This window comes from Thunnus albacares, chromosome 7, assembly GCF_914725855.1.
Source record: "Thunnus albacares chromosome 7, fThuAlb1.1, whole genome shotgun sequence".
NCBI classification, from domain to species: Eukaryota; Metazoa; Chordata; class Actinopteri; order Scombriformes; family Scombridae; genus Thunnus; species Thunnus albacares.
The window spans coordinates 33,443,428-33,458,426 of NC_058112.1; the positions used below are offsets into that span (position 1 = coordinate 33,443,428).

At 40.4% G+C, this 14,999-nt stretch overlaps 1 protein-coding gene across 4 annotated transcripts in view; it reads right to left on the reverse strand.

Annotated features, from left to right (window-relative positions):
* The window catches only part of LOC122985164 (ankyrin repeat and SOCS box protein 15-like), a 17,750-nt gene continuing 2,751 nt past the window's right edge, over positions 1 to 14,999 (reverse strand). The window contains exons 1-10 of one of the 4 annotated variants that reach the window (XM_044355624.1): positions 10,178 to 10,654; positions 8,008 to 8,160; positions 7,865 to 7,917; positions 7,294 to 7,425; positions 5,827 to 5,985; positions 3,915 to 4,160; positions 3,292 to 3,463; positions 2,537 to 3,062; positions 749 to 902; positions 1 to 644 (exon numbers count right to left, since the gene is read on the reverse strand). In XM_044355624.1, coding sequence (XP_044211559.1) covers positions 469 to 644; positions 749 to 902; positions 2,537 to 3,062; positions 3,292 to 3,463; positions 3,915 to 4,160; positions 5,827 to 5,985; positions 7,294 to 7,425; positions 7,865 to 7,917; positions 8,008 to 8,129 — 1,740 coding nt within the window. In that variant the 5' untranslated portion in view covers positions 8,130 to 8,160; positions 10,178 to 10,654 and the 3' untranslated portion in view covers positions 1 to 468. Of the gene's footprint in view, positions 645 to 748; positions 903 to 2,536; positions 3,063 to 3,291; positions 3,464 to 3,914; positions 4,161 to 5,826; positions 5,986 to 7,293; positions 7,426 to 7,864; positions 7,918 to 8,007; positions 8,161 to 10,177; positions 10,655 to 14,999 lie in introns of those variants that run through there. The other 3 variants (XM_044355626.1, XM_044355625.1, XM_044355627.1) reach the window with 3 other exon arrangements.

Genomic DNA, 14,999 nt, shown 5'->3' on the forward strand with positions numbered 1-14,999 from the left:
CAGAATATGTCCCCTTTAACAATAAGAATATCACATTTATTACAATTACTAGTGGAAATTTTACTTTGATGGTGGCGTTAGGTCACCAAAGTCACCAGGATTCATCCTCTGAGGACCATTAATATTCACAGTAAATCTCATCAAAGTCTGTCAAGTAGTTCTTAAGATATATTGTAGACAGATGGACTGATCATCAACACCAAAAAGTGCCACAATATGAAAAAAACACAGTGATGTAATTTAGGAAACGGTCCAAAGATTGGACATTGGACATTTTTTGTAAAAACACAGAATCAGTCCTTTACAACCACACATTTAATCCAGAACAGAATACTGACAACATATTATAAAAAGTACTAAATAATAATATAACAATAACTTTTCTTTACATAGCGCTTAAAACAGATATTAAAGATTAGTTACATCCTTCCAAAACAAACAGGACTCTTGCAGTGAATCCTCAGATCTTCACATGATGCGTTCAGGGTCCTGACTGTAGAGGTTGAGCTCCTGGTACAGAATGAAGTTCTTCAGTCTGGGAGGGAAAATGTCTGAGTTCATGATTTCAGGCTTGTTGAGTCTCTTCAGGGTCAGACACCTTCTGATCTCCAGTCTGCAGAGGTGCCTGAGGGAGCGAGGGCTGCCTGCAGAGCAAGGTTCAGAAAATCATCTTACTTTATTGATTCATGCTGTCATGCACACCTCAGCAAAACCCTGATAACTGTCATATTTCCATGAATAAACTCACTGAGGATGTCACATATTTCGGGCCACTCTCTCTGTTTCTCCAGGATGAGTCTGAGTTTGGAGCAGATGTGGACGTGGTTGACGTAGTCCAGCAGAATCCGGACCACGCTCCCGGACAGATGCTTCAGACAGCAGAGACTCATGAATTCACAGAACTGGAGAGAGGACAGACAATCAGAAAGTTATTCATTTTTGTTTGAATGAAAGAAAAATTGAAACTTCTCGTTAACCTTTTACCAACATCAGAGCTGACAGCTAGCGCCGTACATCACTGCTGCACATGGTGTTGAAAAATCATGTTGTTACAACTAGCACAACTACAGAGAATTATCAGTGACTCTGCAGCTCCTCTCGGCTTTACGGAGCTTTATAGTGAGATTCAGCTCATTGTTTAACTGTCCGGCTGCAACTTTACTGTTCTGGTTCACTCTCAGCGTCTCATAGTGTCGTTTTCAGAGAGAAAAAGCTGTAAAAAGCCGCTGTACACTACCTGCTCAGCACCAAACAGCAAACAGACACAGTTAGCTGTAGACTAGCTGGTGAACATAGTGGAGCATTTAGCAGCTAAAGAGCCAGATATTTCCCTCAGGAGTTGGTGGAGAGTAAAAACAGAGCTAAAAGAGAGTGAATATTGGACTTACATTCACCAAGTGGACAGAAACACGACTCCAAATGAATGATAATGTTGCTCCGTAACTGCTGGATGTGGAAATAAGCTGATGATGAGTCAGAGTTTTGTTCACTACTTGTTTTTACTGCCCCCAAGTGGCCAAAAAACAGTTACTGCAGGTTTAAGGTTAGGTAAAGACTGTGACTAGGTAGTTTTTTGTTTGTTTGTTTTCTTTAAGTGAACATAAAGTCTCCTGCATGGAAGTCAGACACACCTTCACCCCAACCTTTATACCATTAATGCACATGATAAATTTCTTCATCTGACTGTCGGCGAAGGTCTCAGCGGACCATCTGCAGCCCAACGTAACCCAGACCACGACCACCTAGACATCCAATATCATAACAGAACCTTGTCCCCTGTCTGCATCCTGTTTTGAGTGTATTCAGCCTGCCCAAAATGGTGAATTGTTATTTTTATACTTAAGTATATGTATGAATTAAACAAATAAGATACTGTTTGAATGAACTTTAGAGGTGCTGTTTCCTTTTTCCAGTCTTTGTGCTAAGCCAAACTAGCTTGTAGTGGAAAACTGCCTTTCTATGATCAAACGAATGTGCTGGTGAGAGTGCAAAGATAACATTATACCAATAAGAGACAGTTCTCAGGGAGTTAGTAACAGGCTAATCTGCGGTGTAGCAATTTGGTGCTATACCAGAAAAGGTGGAAGATGCTGAGACAGTAATATCTAAGATAAGTCACACTTGTATTATCACCAAAGCGTCAAGGTCACTTATGAACTCAGAAATAATGACCAGATGGTTGAATATAATTAAAAATGAGGTGGAGACTAGAAAATAAGCTCCACAATAGGAGGGATTATGATTTTACATTAGGGTTTTTCTTTGTCCCGCAACAAAAGGCCAGTGAACCTATTCACATTGAACTCTACCAGGTTCAAGTGTATTTTTGAGTCTTTCTCTTTCTTATAAATTTTTGAGTTTTGTGTTGAGTCGTGAGTAATCTGAAGAGTTATTGGCCCAACTGAAGATTTTCCATGACGAGCTGATATCAGAGTGATATTGATCTAACTCTAACAGAAGGCAAATAAGTACATTTCCCAAAATGTCAAACTATTGCTTTAAGGGGAAAAAAAAGAGGAAAACAGCTGTAACTCACAGGAATTTTCCCCTCCACATCATCCGTAGCATCAACGGGGTTGTCATGGTGACAGTGAAAGCATCTTTCCACGTCGTAGCCGTTGTTGAGCAGCAGCCTCATCATCACCTCGTCCTTCAGGCAGTACTGCAGCGCCGTGGGAAACAGCGTGTCGCTCACCACCGTGAAGTAACAGTTCACGTCGGCTTTGGCCGCAAGCAGCATCCTCACGATCTCGTAGCACCCCGACCGGACCGCCACCAGGAGGCAGCTCAGCGGGTCCAGGTCGGTCTTTGCCCCGGCTGCCAGCAGGCTTTTGGTGCAGTCCACGTCACCGTTGGAGACAGCAAAGTATAAGGCACTCCTCCTCATGTCCCGATAGTTTTCTGAGTTTCTGGTGTTCATGCGGTAGTTGACGTCGAAGCCATAGGCCAGCAGGAGGTCCAGGCATTGGCTCTGGCTTCCCTCCGCCGCAGAGTGGACTGGACTTTGACCTGCCTCTTTAATGGCCTTCTTGGTGGTGAGAGGTATCAGCACCTTCAGGGCTCTGCAGGAGAAGAAAACAAGGCTGCAATCAAGCTAGAAGAACCAAGATTTCACAAAGACATTGAGTCTAAAGTCCGGGTCACACTTGCATTCAAAATGGTGCAATTTTTTTGACAAAATCAACTCATTGATGAATTTTGATTGGGCCTTAAAGCCCCACTGGTGCCCTTTACAAGTTGTGGTGTTCATTAGAGCCCTCAGTCTGACAGTGTTGGACAGATGGAGCTCACTCATAATGTCCGGCATAAGCTGCCTTGTGGATGGCCAGGTGTCCGATGACGCTGGGCAGGTTGGGGTCGGCTCCATGCTCCAGCAGCAGCTGAACGCAGGCGGTGTTTCCTGATCCGGCCGCATCCAGCAGGACGCTTTCCCCGTTACAAGCCTGAGAGTTCACTCTGCTGCCTGAACAGGAAGAGGACAGAAGAAAAATAAAGTTTGGATCCAAAGCAAGACGGTGTTGTTTTGCTGAAAGGAAACTTGTTTTGAAAAAGTTATGGAAGTTTGAGAGACCCAGTATGATTACACCATGATTCTGATACTTCACCCATGTGAGCTGAAACAATTAGTCAATTAACTGTCAATCAACAGAAGAGTAATTAGGCATTCTCATTTAGTTTTTATTGTAGGTTTTGCCTTTGACATCATTTTTTTAGTTATTTTTATTCACTTTTAATTACATTTTTTTGTTTGATTCTTGAGAGATTTTTTTCAATTATTATGACAAATTTAATCCCATAGAGAACGAGCACCATCACACATACTGTATATTATATATTACATAGTTCTTTCCACTTTGTTGTGAGTTTACAGTCACTAAACCTGCAGGTAAACTCAGTTCTATCTTCAGACTGACCACAGTGCACCAGAACCTCCGCGATGTGAGCGTGTCCGTGCTCTGCAGCTACTGCTAGCGGCGTCACTCCTGTCACGTCCTTTTGGTTTACGCGGCCGCCGTTCTTCAGCAGCAGCATCAGGATTTCCACGTTACCGACCTTGGCCGCCTCGTGCATGGCTGTCCACTTCTTCCGGCAAACCTGCTCCACCCAGGCGCCGTAAGCGACCAGCGTGTACGTCATTTCGTAAGAGCCGGCCCTCACCGCTGCAAGCGAAGCAGACAAAAGGTGTGTTCCAATACCCGTACTATCAAACATAGTACGCCAAAAATACCAGGATGTCCTACTGCATCTGGTTGCATTTTGCAGTATGACAGCCAGCATGCGTCTCTGGCTATTCTGACCCACAATCCTCTGCACTATGACGAAGTAGTATATCCCAGTTGTATGCATACTGCATGCAACAGTACGTACTTTGTAAGGGATATGCAGCTTTTTTGTCAGGGTAGCAGGTTTAATGTCAAATGTCCCAACATCAGTGAGAGCTTATTTTAGACAAATGGCAAATTTATCTGGTAATGAAGAAATATCTTTTGTTTATGAAGTGTTATTTTAATACAAGCACATTTTTATATGGTACCATTTTTAATCAATAGTTATGGGTTGTTTTTTTTTTAAAGAAACAGCTTTTACCTGGTTTTATTGATACCTTTTATCACCTTTTTATCCACCTCTGCCAGTTTAAACTGTGGAGTGCCCCAAGGCTCCATCCTAGGTCCAATTTTATTTTCTGTGTACATATTTCTCTCAGGGAAATTTTACATTATCATAATGTTTCTTATCATTTTTATGCAGATGACACACAAATATACCTTCCCCTGAGACCTGGTGATTCTAACAGCCAGCTGCCCTTTTGAACTGTCTTAATGCTATCGATTGTTGGATGGACAACATCTTTTTACAATCAAACGAGCCTTTGGAGCTAACACACCTCATGTTTTTATTAATGATTTTGGACAACTGTCAATCTGAGAATCACCAAAATAAAACCCACGTTCACTCACCATGACCTGTTATCAACACACTCATCTTCTCCAGACTTGATTATTGGAACTGATCACTTGCAGGAATCAGACAAAAATTACTTTCACGCCCCAAATGCAGCAGCTCAGCTTTTAACAGGTTTTAACAGGTTCATCACGTAACCCCGGTTCTGCCATCCCTCCTCTGACAGCCCGTCCATTTCAGAATTGATTTTAAAATGTTTTTGACTCCTTATGAGCCAGTATGCAGCCTCAGATCCTCTGTCAGGTCTTTATTTATCGTTCCAAACTCCAGATTTATAACAAAGGGGGACCAGGCCTTCTCATTCAGGGCCCCAAAATAATGGAACAACCTGCCAGAGGATCTGAGGCTCACAGACTTCTAAAAATATACTTTTATACATGTTTTTATGTGATGTCCTCTTTTATCATTTAGTACTCATGGTTTTAATTTCCCCATTGATCTCCTTTTCTTTTCCTTTACCTTCTTCCTGTGGGCATCACTGTGTTTTGTTTCAATGCTTTAATTTAAAAATGTATTGATTATTCATATGTGCTTTTGCTGTGTGTGTTGTTTATAAATGTGCAAACACATTTTACATTATTATTATTATTATTATTTATCTTAATATCAGAAATATAAATGGTTTCTGATTAAATCCTCAACACCTGGATAAATAATACCAGAACTACCTGCATGGAGTTATAAATACCACTAGAGGAAGGAGAGTGTAGCTCATGCAGCTGTCTGAGAGAGCATCGCTGCTCAGTATGTTGGAAACAACAGCACTGCTCTGCAAAATGTTAAACTTGTGCATTTGGTGTGAAAACCTTGTTAGACTCTAATAAATCTTTATTTTCTAACGTGAGAAGGGCTCTAAACTGTTACCCAGCAGCAGCGGCGACTCGTTCTTGCTGTTGGTGTTATGGGGTGAAGCTCCGTACTCCAGCAGGCTCTTCATATTCTGCACCAGTCCGGCTTTAATCGCCAGTGTGAGCGGCGTTTCTCCTTCCTCGACTGTCTTCTCCTCCAGGCTGAGCCTCTGATCTGCCAGCGACACAAACACAACACACAGAGGTCAACGTAGAAATTCCTATGAAGTTCATATCGGACCGGCAGCAGCTGCGCTAACCTGGCAGGTGAGCCGGCAAGCCGTGGACACCTCGCTGCTGGCTGACCTCAGAGCTGAATGAGTCGGGAGCGACATCACTCATTAATTTCAACCGAGAGGACTGTTGACAGCTGTCAATCAGCTGGAGGGCGGTGAAGTATTCTGTGGGCTGATATTATTTCAGGCAGATATTATTTTAATGATGCCACCGGTCCTGCATTCAACCTTTTGTGACCTGATATTTAATCTTCTCTTGTCATCTTTATTTATTTATTGGTGTCACTTCCACCAGGTAAAGGTGTGAGGAGGTTATATTTTTACCACCGTCTGTTACAGTTTGATGATGTTGCTGAATCATGTTTCATCTGACTGGCTGATCTGTGGTTTAAAACCACAGATGTATTAAGAAGAACTAGATATCGCAATCAAAGATGGCGGCCATTCATTCCTATGAAAGTTCCTCTGTGATGCATGAAGCCAAAAAGGTTTTTGTGCGTATAGAGCATGCTCAGTAGAGTCCTTCTTCAGCTTATCCGAGTCATCTGACATCCAGTTGGCTCCTCATTCACTTGAATGGGAATAAAATAAATTAATCATGCGGCTCTTCTAAACTTTACAAATGTTGTCGGACTGAATGGATCAAATTCTGATAATAAAATGAGTCATTTTATAAATGAGCGATCCAATGATGTGTTCAGGAAAAATGCTTTTCAGGTCGGCGTGCGTCATGTGACGGACCTGTGGGTTGTTCTGGCGGCTTGTTTAAAACAGATTTAGCTAAACCGGAACTTGGATGGGTGTAATATACAACGTGTTAGAATACTTTGCGATAATATTATATTGTTGTGTATTTGTATGATAATAACCTGCTGTAATGTATTGCAGCAGTATTAGCCATTAAAATATTTGCCTACATTAAACTTGAAGTACATTTTCTTTCTGTAATGAACAGTTTATCTTTCCTATGTTGCTGACAAACTGACCTCATCTCCTCCTTCAGGTACATTAAATAAAACATTGTTTTAATTGAATAAATTGCCTTCTTCCATTTGTCAGATATCAGTAACCCTCTAATGAGGCAGACAACACTTTTTAAATGTAATTATACAATATTACATTGTTTGACACTTATGTTACCGTCATACATGGAGACAGTTTTCTTTACAGTTTTTACTTTTTTACTGTAACATTTAGAATTTAATAAAATATATTATAAATATATTATATTGAATGAATGGACTCACGTTTCAGGATGGTCTCCAGAACCTCCAGGGCGGGCTGGGAAGCAGCTCGATGGAGGGGAAGCCAGCCGCGACTGTCCAACTCTTGGAAGGCGAAAGTGTGCCTCATCATCTCCCTGAGCACCGAGACCTCACCTGGTCACCGTGGCAACAAGACAACCGCCCAGGGGTTTTTTTTTAGGAAAGACAAGAGGAAGGATGTTTTAAAATACTAACAGGACTCACTGGAGCTGAGACATGTTAGAAAGTATTCTGCACTTTTTTTTTTTCCTTTTTTCTGTAAATCTACCAAACAGTTTTTCTTCCACTGTTTCTTTCTCTTGCACAATGTGACTCTTCTCTCTCTCTCTCTCTCTCTCTCTCTCTCTGTTTATTTATCTCTCTCTCTGTGTTTATTTATCTCCCTCTCTGTCAGTCTGCCAGCCTTCTGTTGCCTGGCAGTCGTCATCTACAGCTGCTGAGCGTGTGACTTTGGCTTCCAGACCTCACAGGAGAGCCAACAAACCGAACACAAACACTAACACAATGCTCTGCAGTAATGGTGAAGATATTTCCAGCATGATGTCTAGCCTACCTTGCTCGATGGCTGCCAGGACTCTCAGGTTTTCATTTGTTGCTGCTGCTAAACTAAAAGAGGAAGTACAGGAGAGGTCAATAGGGTTCTCAGAGAATGGGGACCTTTTTGGTGAAATGAGGGAGCGATGGGGCGTCTGTTACCTGGCGGTAGATTTCAGAAAGGCATCTTGACAGGAGTCTTGAATACTGAGCTGGTTGATGTAGTCGCTGAGCTCGTCTTCATATTCGTCATAAGTGTTCATCACTGCAGGGAGGAGAGCCATGATGCCAGCTAATAAACGGCTCCGTTACAATCTGTATTTCCAAAATATATACGGCTTTCATCCAAAATGTCAAAGAGAAAACTGGATTTTTGTTCCATTTATGGTCAGAAGAACTAAATACAATGAGTCACACCGCTGCACTGGGTGACATGTTCCTTCATCATGAAGAGTTTGATCACGTTAGTTTAAAAATGGCTCCAAAGACTAATAACAGCGATAAGATTGTAACTCTCAGGAGAGAAGTTCCTTGTAAGATAGACACAGGAATGTGGTTCACTAGCATGTTGTGCTACATATCACAACCTCTTGACTTAATGCTGAAGTTCTTTTAGAAATTTATAATGTAGCACAGCTTACTGTGATGTGTAGCACAACAAGCTAGCGTCACTGCATGGGTCTGCATGGGTCAGATCATCATGATCAGAGATGATCAATATGACAAGTGTGGAAGTTTTTTTTTTACTGTAAAGAGAACCATGCATGCACGGTGGCTTCTTCCTGACATGGAAACACTTTCCAGACGCTGTTATTAGTCTTTGGAGCCGTTTCTAAACAAACTAACGTGACCAAACTCTTAATAATGAAGGAACATGTCACCCAGTGCAGCGGTGTGACTCACTGATGTGTTTTTAATAGTTTCTGGACAACAACGGAGGAATAAGATACATCAGGCTTTGATACACACACAATACTTGTTAGTAGATCAGTTCATTGTTGGTTCATTGGTTGATTTGTTGATAATAAGAAACATATATAAAATTGCCAGCCTTATCTTAACACCACCCCTGACATATCACTTTATGAACTAGTTGTTGCTAACATGTTGCCTACTTCCACATCCACACAGATCGACATGTTCAAATCCAGTATTCACCCTCCTTTTAGCTCTGGTTTGGGCTCCACCAACTAATGATATAAAGATATCTGTCTCTTTAACTGCTAGATGTTCCACTTTCTTCACCAGCTGATGTCTAACTTTGTCTGTCTGCTGTTCGGTGCTGAGCAGGTACAGCGAGACTGAACCAGACAGGACATGTGACGAAACGAGGAGCTAAAAGACAATAAAAAGCTCCGTAGAGCTGCAGAGTCGGATTCACATTCACTCCTTTCACATTAGAGTCTTTTGATATTAAAGCTTTCACATCCCATTTTCTAAATTACTCCATCATTTTAAAATTGATGACATCATTAAATCAAGTCTCGATGCTTGATTTAATATTTTTAAACATCTGTTTTTTGTTTGTTTGTTTGTTCCTCTTTCTGTAAAGCACTTTGAGCTGCATTTTATGTTATGAAAGTATTATTATTAATATTATTATTAATATTATTGACTGTGTTTTTTGCTTTTTACTGAACTTCTGTGTCCAAAATCTCTGATACAGTAAAATGTTCGCTTCTCCCTTTAACGTCTTCTGGCTGAAGTTGAAGATGTCATGTTGTTTAGGGTTTAACAAAGCAGTACATTAATGTTACTGTACACTTAATGACATAATTCTGACATAATTGTTGACCATTTCATTGTTTTCGGTTTACGTTTTCCCACCATTCCTTGCAGATTTTCCATTTTTCTACAAGAACATGAATGAAATAAAAGAAACATAACAATCCAAAACAACAGCCCAACAAATTATTGCCCTTAAAAAAATGACCAGAGTTGATCCATCATCAATACATCTTTTGGCACCGTGTCAAGAAAACCAATAAGCTTCCTTTTACAGATCTGCAACTTCCTAATAATGTCTTACATGTTTCTAAAGGAGGTTTCCTGGAAAAAATGTATGTAATTCAGTGCTAATAATAGAGAAAATGCAGATGCAGATGCAGAGTTCACTTGGTACACTTCCAACTAATCAATTCCAATTAAATGCTCATGTAATCTCGTCTTGTAGTCTTTCAGTCAGAACACAGTAGGTCAGCTAAACATGCAAATATGTGAAACATGTCTACAGGCGAACAAACAGTTCAATGCCTGATACGCCTCATTCCTTGATTAACAAATTGATTTTAACTGACTAATAATCCAAACACAAAATCTTCATGTTAAATACCTGTACGTCTCTGCAGATCAACCTATGAGGTATGTTATCGGCTCACTCTTGACGGGTCACACTCGACGCTGACAGCACAGAATGTTTTTATATTTAGGCGTGACCTGCTTTCTGATGCCCGGCTGTGCCCCGTCTGCACAAAAAACACAGCGAGTGGGCGTGTGGTTCAACACCTGGCCTGCTGACCTTAAATATAGCCGGGTTACATGTGCCTATTGTGTGAGCTAAGCCAGGTCTTTGCTTTGTGTTTGGCGGGAATCCCACATTCAAGAGCCCACAAGCCTCCGGGGGGGAGGCTTAGTGCTTTGGACGAGTTCACCGTCTATTGTTTTTCGCGGAAAGCAAAATCAATCGGGTCTATTTTTTCCTGCACTGCTTCTCTAAGAAATATGACATGATGGATGTCTCGTAAATTGTTGGCTGAGTTGAAGCGAGAGCTGCAGGAAAACGGTGCCACTCCAGGCTTTAAATCTTCTTTTTATGAGGAAACAGTTTTGTAATTGTTTCCTATGGTGATATTTAATGCTCTGGTTTTGTTTGTGACTCTTGAGTTTATTGACTTTTAATGATTTTTCACTGGTTTGGTTGAACTTTGTTTGGCATTTATCTGCTTTTTCCCTGAGTTTATATCTTTTGTTGAAATGTTTTCAAGCTTCATTTAACCAGGAAAGTTTTGCTGAAATAACAAATCTTGTTCGTTACTAATCTTTCCAACAAATCTGAGACAAATCTGGACACACAGCAAGCCGCAAAACAACAAATAAAACTAGATGCAAATGCAAAGAGGATGAGGCAGCACATTCTCACTCTGACCAAAGCTGTGTTTAGCAGTTTCTATTTAGCTTTAACCTCCGAGGTACCGAAGAGTCCAAGAATCTGAGAGAGAATACTTTTGATTATGTGTTTCCAAAAACAGTGCCTGCTTCATTTTACAACACTAGTTATCATCCATGAGTCTCATGACCTGAAGTTTATCTGGTGTAAACAAGATAAACTACTATGGTGAGCCACCGAGCTCACATGTATACGTGTTACCATCGGCTGGTGATACAGGGATCAACCTGTACTGATGTTTGGTCCTATAGGAGACAGTGATTGCATTACATTGTGGTCACATGCTGGTGATGTAAACGACGGGCAGGTACAGGTATCAAATTACTTTATACACAGTTGGAACCATCTATTCAATAACCTGCGCTGTAATGTTAACTTTATTAAAAACAAGCTTTTATTGACATTTGAAGAAAAATGGTTTGAAAATGTTCTGTTAAAGCCAAAATTAAGAACATAAATGTATATCAAACAGAATTCTGGCTCTGAATTATATGTAACACCTGGTTTATCTAGAGGCCAAAGATCTTTGGCTGCACAGTTGAGAGCTGGTTCGTCCTCTGGCCAATGAGATCGGTCGATTCAGAAATATTCCAGACGAGCATAGATTGTGTGAGAATTGTGATTTGGGTGAAGTGGGAAAGAGAGTCCCGTTTCCTGTTGTACTGGACAAATTATGAAGACTTAAGAGAGCGACTGTTTCATTAAACTGCTCGACTAAACCCTGAAATATTTTGGTGTTCGGAGGAGCAAAAATTGGAACGGCTGTTTAATTTTGATGTATTTAAGTTTGCTAACTTTATCTCAAAAGCCTGGAAAAGAAGGCGAGACAGATTGTTTAATTAGTGTTTACTTAGACTCTTCAGTAATATATGACAAACTTCCAACTGTAATTCAGAATGTCTGAACTGTTTAATGATGAACTACAATATAAACGTTGTACTCTGGTCCTGGATTGTTGGAGTTCATGGTGTCTTGTAAGCCCATGCGGGCGTACAGTTGTATGCATGACACAATAATATAAATTTCATTCATTCATTCATTCTATTCAATATTGATCAGCCAAAAACTCTGGTTGCACAGAAAAAAAAGGCACATACTCGCTGTTTTTGAATCATCCAACTGTTGTTTTTCACTGATGTCTGTCTCAACTCCAACATGATGAATTATTCTAAATACAAATGAAGTGACAGGAGCACAGCTGGTGTCCCTCAAACCACCGCGGCTCATTGAAGGAAATAATATTCAAGAAGAGCGGGTGTAAAAACTTTACTTTTGTGGTAGCTGGGTTATTTAGAGAGCCTCTGCATTGGCACACCAGTCAAAGTATGAGGACCAGAGATGAGCAGTTCAACAGTTCAACAGGTTTACAATGAATAGTTGACTGTCAGATGATGTTGATGATGTTTTAAAGGTTAAAGAATGAATCTGATGCACAGTCAACAGGAGACTGAGCCAGTCAGTTCAGGTGTGGCTTGTTAGATGGTGTCCCGCCCACCGAGGTCTGGGCAGGAAGGAGGATGTTCTACAGCGGGAGAGTTATTAAAAAATCCAGGTCCAGGCACTCAAGGTAGAAAAATAAAAGTCTTTTACTTCAGTGGGCTAGAGATGTTAAAAAAACAGGAAGGAAGGTGTTTTTTAATGAGCCCATTGAAATAAACAGCTTTTATTTTTCAAACCTACCTTGAGTGCCTGGACCTGGATTTTTAATAATTCTCCTGCTCGTCTTGTATTCTTAATAACTTTCAGTTTAAGACGTCAATCTGTCTCTTCTTCATCAGAAAAGCAAGAGACATCAAGCTACTGTAAGTCTTCAGATCTTACTAACAGAGCAATAATTACCTGCACAATTATTAGAGGGTCTGAATTTAGAGACTGAGGCCAGAATGACTTGTTGAATAAAATGATTGACTCAGTTTTTCCAGAGAGGAGTTGAGGTGCTGCAGAGTGGGAAGTATTGTGTATATTTCATGTTTCAATGTTCAGTTTCAGTGTTTGACATCTGACGTTTATTCTAAGACAGACTTGAAAAATTGTGAACTTGTCCTTTAAAGAATCAGAAGTGAACGTTATGCAGCAGCTTCCTCCGGTCACTGTTATATTATTACATTATTATCACATTATTTGGTTTTATTACTGATGCTTTAACATGTAAGCAGCTTCTTTATATTTGGAGCTAATTTGAACCATTTCACATATTTCTGGGTCAGCTGATTGGTTTTTTTTCATTTCAAAATGAAAATGAACATAGTTTTTGTGTATGTCATCTTAATCTGCAACTATAGCTGTTGAATCAATCTAGAACATATTTAAATATCTAAAAACTGTTCTTAAAGGACAAGTTCACAGTTTTTCAGATGATTCATCAGACAGTGACGATGTTTTCACTGTGGAGGAGATGAGTCCGCTGTGTGCTGATGAGAAACCTGCTGAAATAATGAAGAGGCTTGAACAGTGAAAGTCTGACCTTTGACCTCCTTGTTGTTCATCAGTATGCTGACTCTCGAACTGAGTCTTTTCCTGTCAGCATCACATTTACACTTCATTCTGAACAGCTTTGAACATGCTGCTTTTGCATGTTTTTGTCTGTTTACAACCAAACATTAATGTGGGAAACTGTCAGTGTTTTTCTCATCGTGCACATTTAACTGTTTCAATCACAGAGCTGCAGGAAAAGTAAAAAATACTAAGCAGACTGAATCTGAATTTTCTGTTTTCTGGACTCTTATAAGTGCTTTTTACTGTTTCTCTTGTTGCTGTTTGATAGTGTTGTGCCGTGAATTAAGGGCTGGCATGTAACTTCCTGCTGTATTGTTTCTGAGTTGTTAGTACTTCCTTTGTTTTATAAGATTAATTCTGCTCTGCTGAAGTATATTTCAGCCAGTTTCAGCTGAAGTCAGTCTAGACTTCACATCCTGAGGACTGGACTGTTAACAGTCATTTAAAGGACAGGTTCTTGCTGTAATCATTCCTCCTGTTCATACTGACCATTAGAAGATCCCTTCATAATGACCTTACAATAGAAGTGATGAAAATCCACAGTCCTCCTTCTGTGCAAAAAATGTATTTCAAAGTTTATCTGAAGCTAATATGAAGCTTCAGCGTCCAAATGAGTCAAATCAAGTAGATATCTTTCAACGTTACAGTCTTTTTAGTGCCAAAGTTCCTCTTTTTGTTACTATACTTCCACCTGCAGCTCAACAGGGAAACACTGTCCGAGGAAACACAAAGAGGGAATTTGATGCTAAAAAGACTGTAAATGATGCAGCTTTCACCTCCATCACTTATATTGAAAGCACATTTGAAGGATCTTTTAATAGCCTGTATGAACAGCAAGGAAAACCTCTTTCACTGTTCATATGGACACCTGACTGCTGGTTTAAGTCTAAATGCAGCAGGAGAGCAGACTGCAGCTGCTGAAGGGCTTTTAATCAGTTGAAGGATACGGTGACCCATATAGGGGTCGGATCTGTGTCCTGCTTGGAGCCCCGGCTCCATTAAGCTGAGTGTTCTCAGTTGCTCGAGGCGAACATTTTTGTGAAAATCCTTCTTCAGAACAAGAGAAAGGTCCTGTGTGCAGAATGCTGAAGCACCTTTCCATTAACAAAGAGACGGACAAAACAAGCTGGCTGCTCTGTACACTGAACCGGGTTCAGCCTCAGAAGTCATGTGTCAGAACTTTTTTTTTTTTATAGGTTTTAATCTCTACAGCACCAATGTGTTTTTTTTCCCCCTGTGTGTCACTTTTAGGAAGTTGCAGGAATAAACGGATGCAGAAGGTGAGTCGGTCACCTCCCACCTTCCTAAAAAAGACTGTAAATGTGTCAGATATCCACTTGATATGACTAACTCAGACTGATGAAGCTGAATAGAAGCTTCACACAGACTTTTAAATGACTGTGTGGACACACTGTGGATTTTGGCCTCCATCACTTCCATTGAAAGCACATTTGAAGGATCTTTTAATATCCAGTATGAACAGGAGGAATGA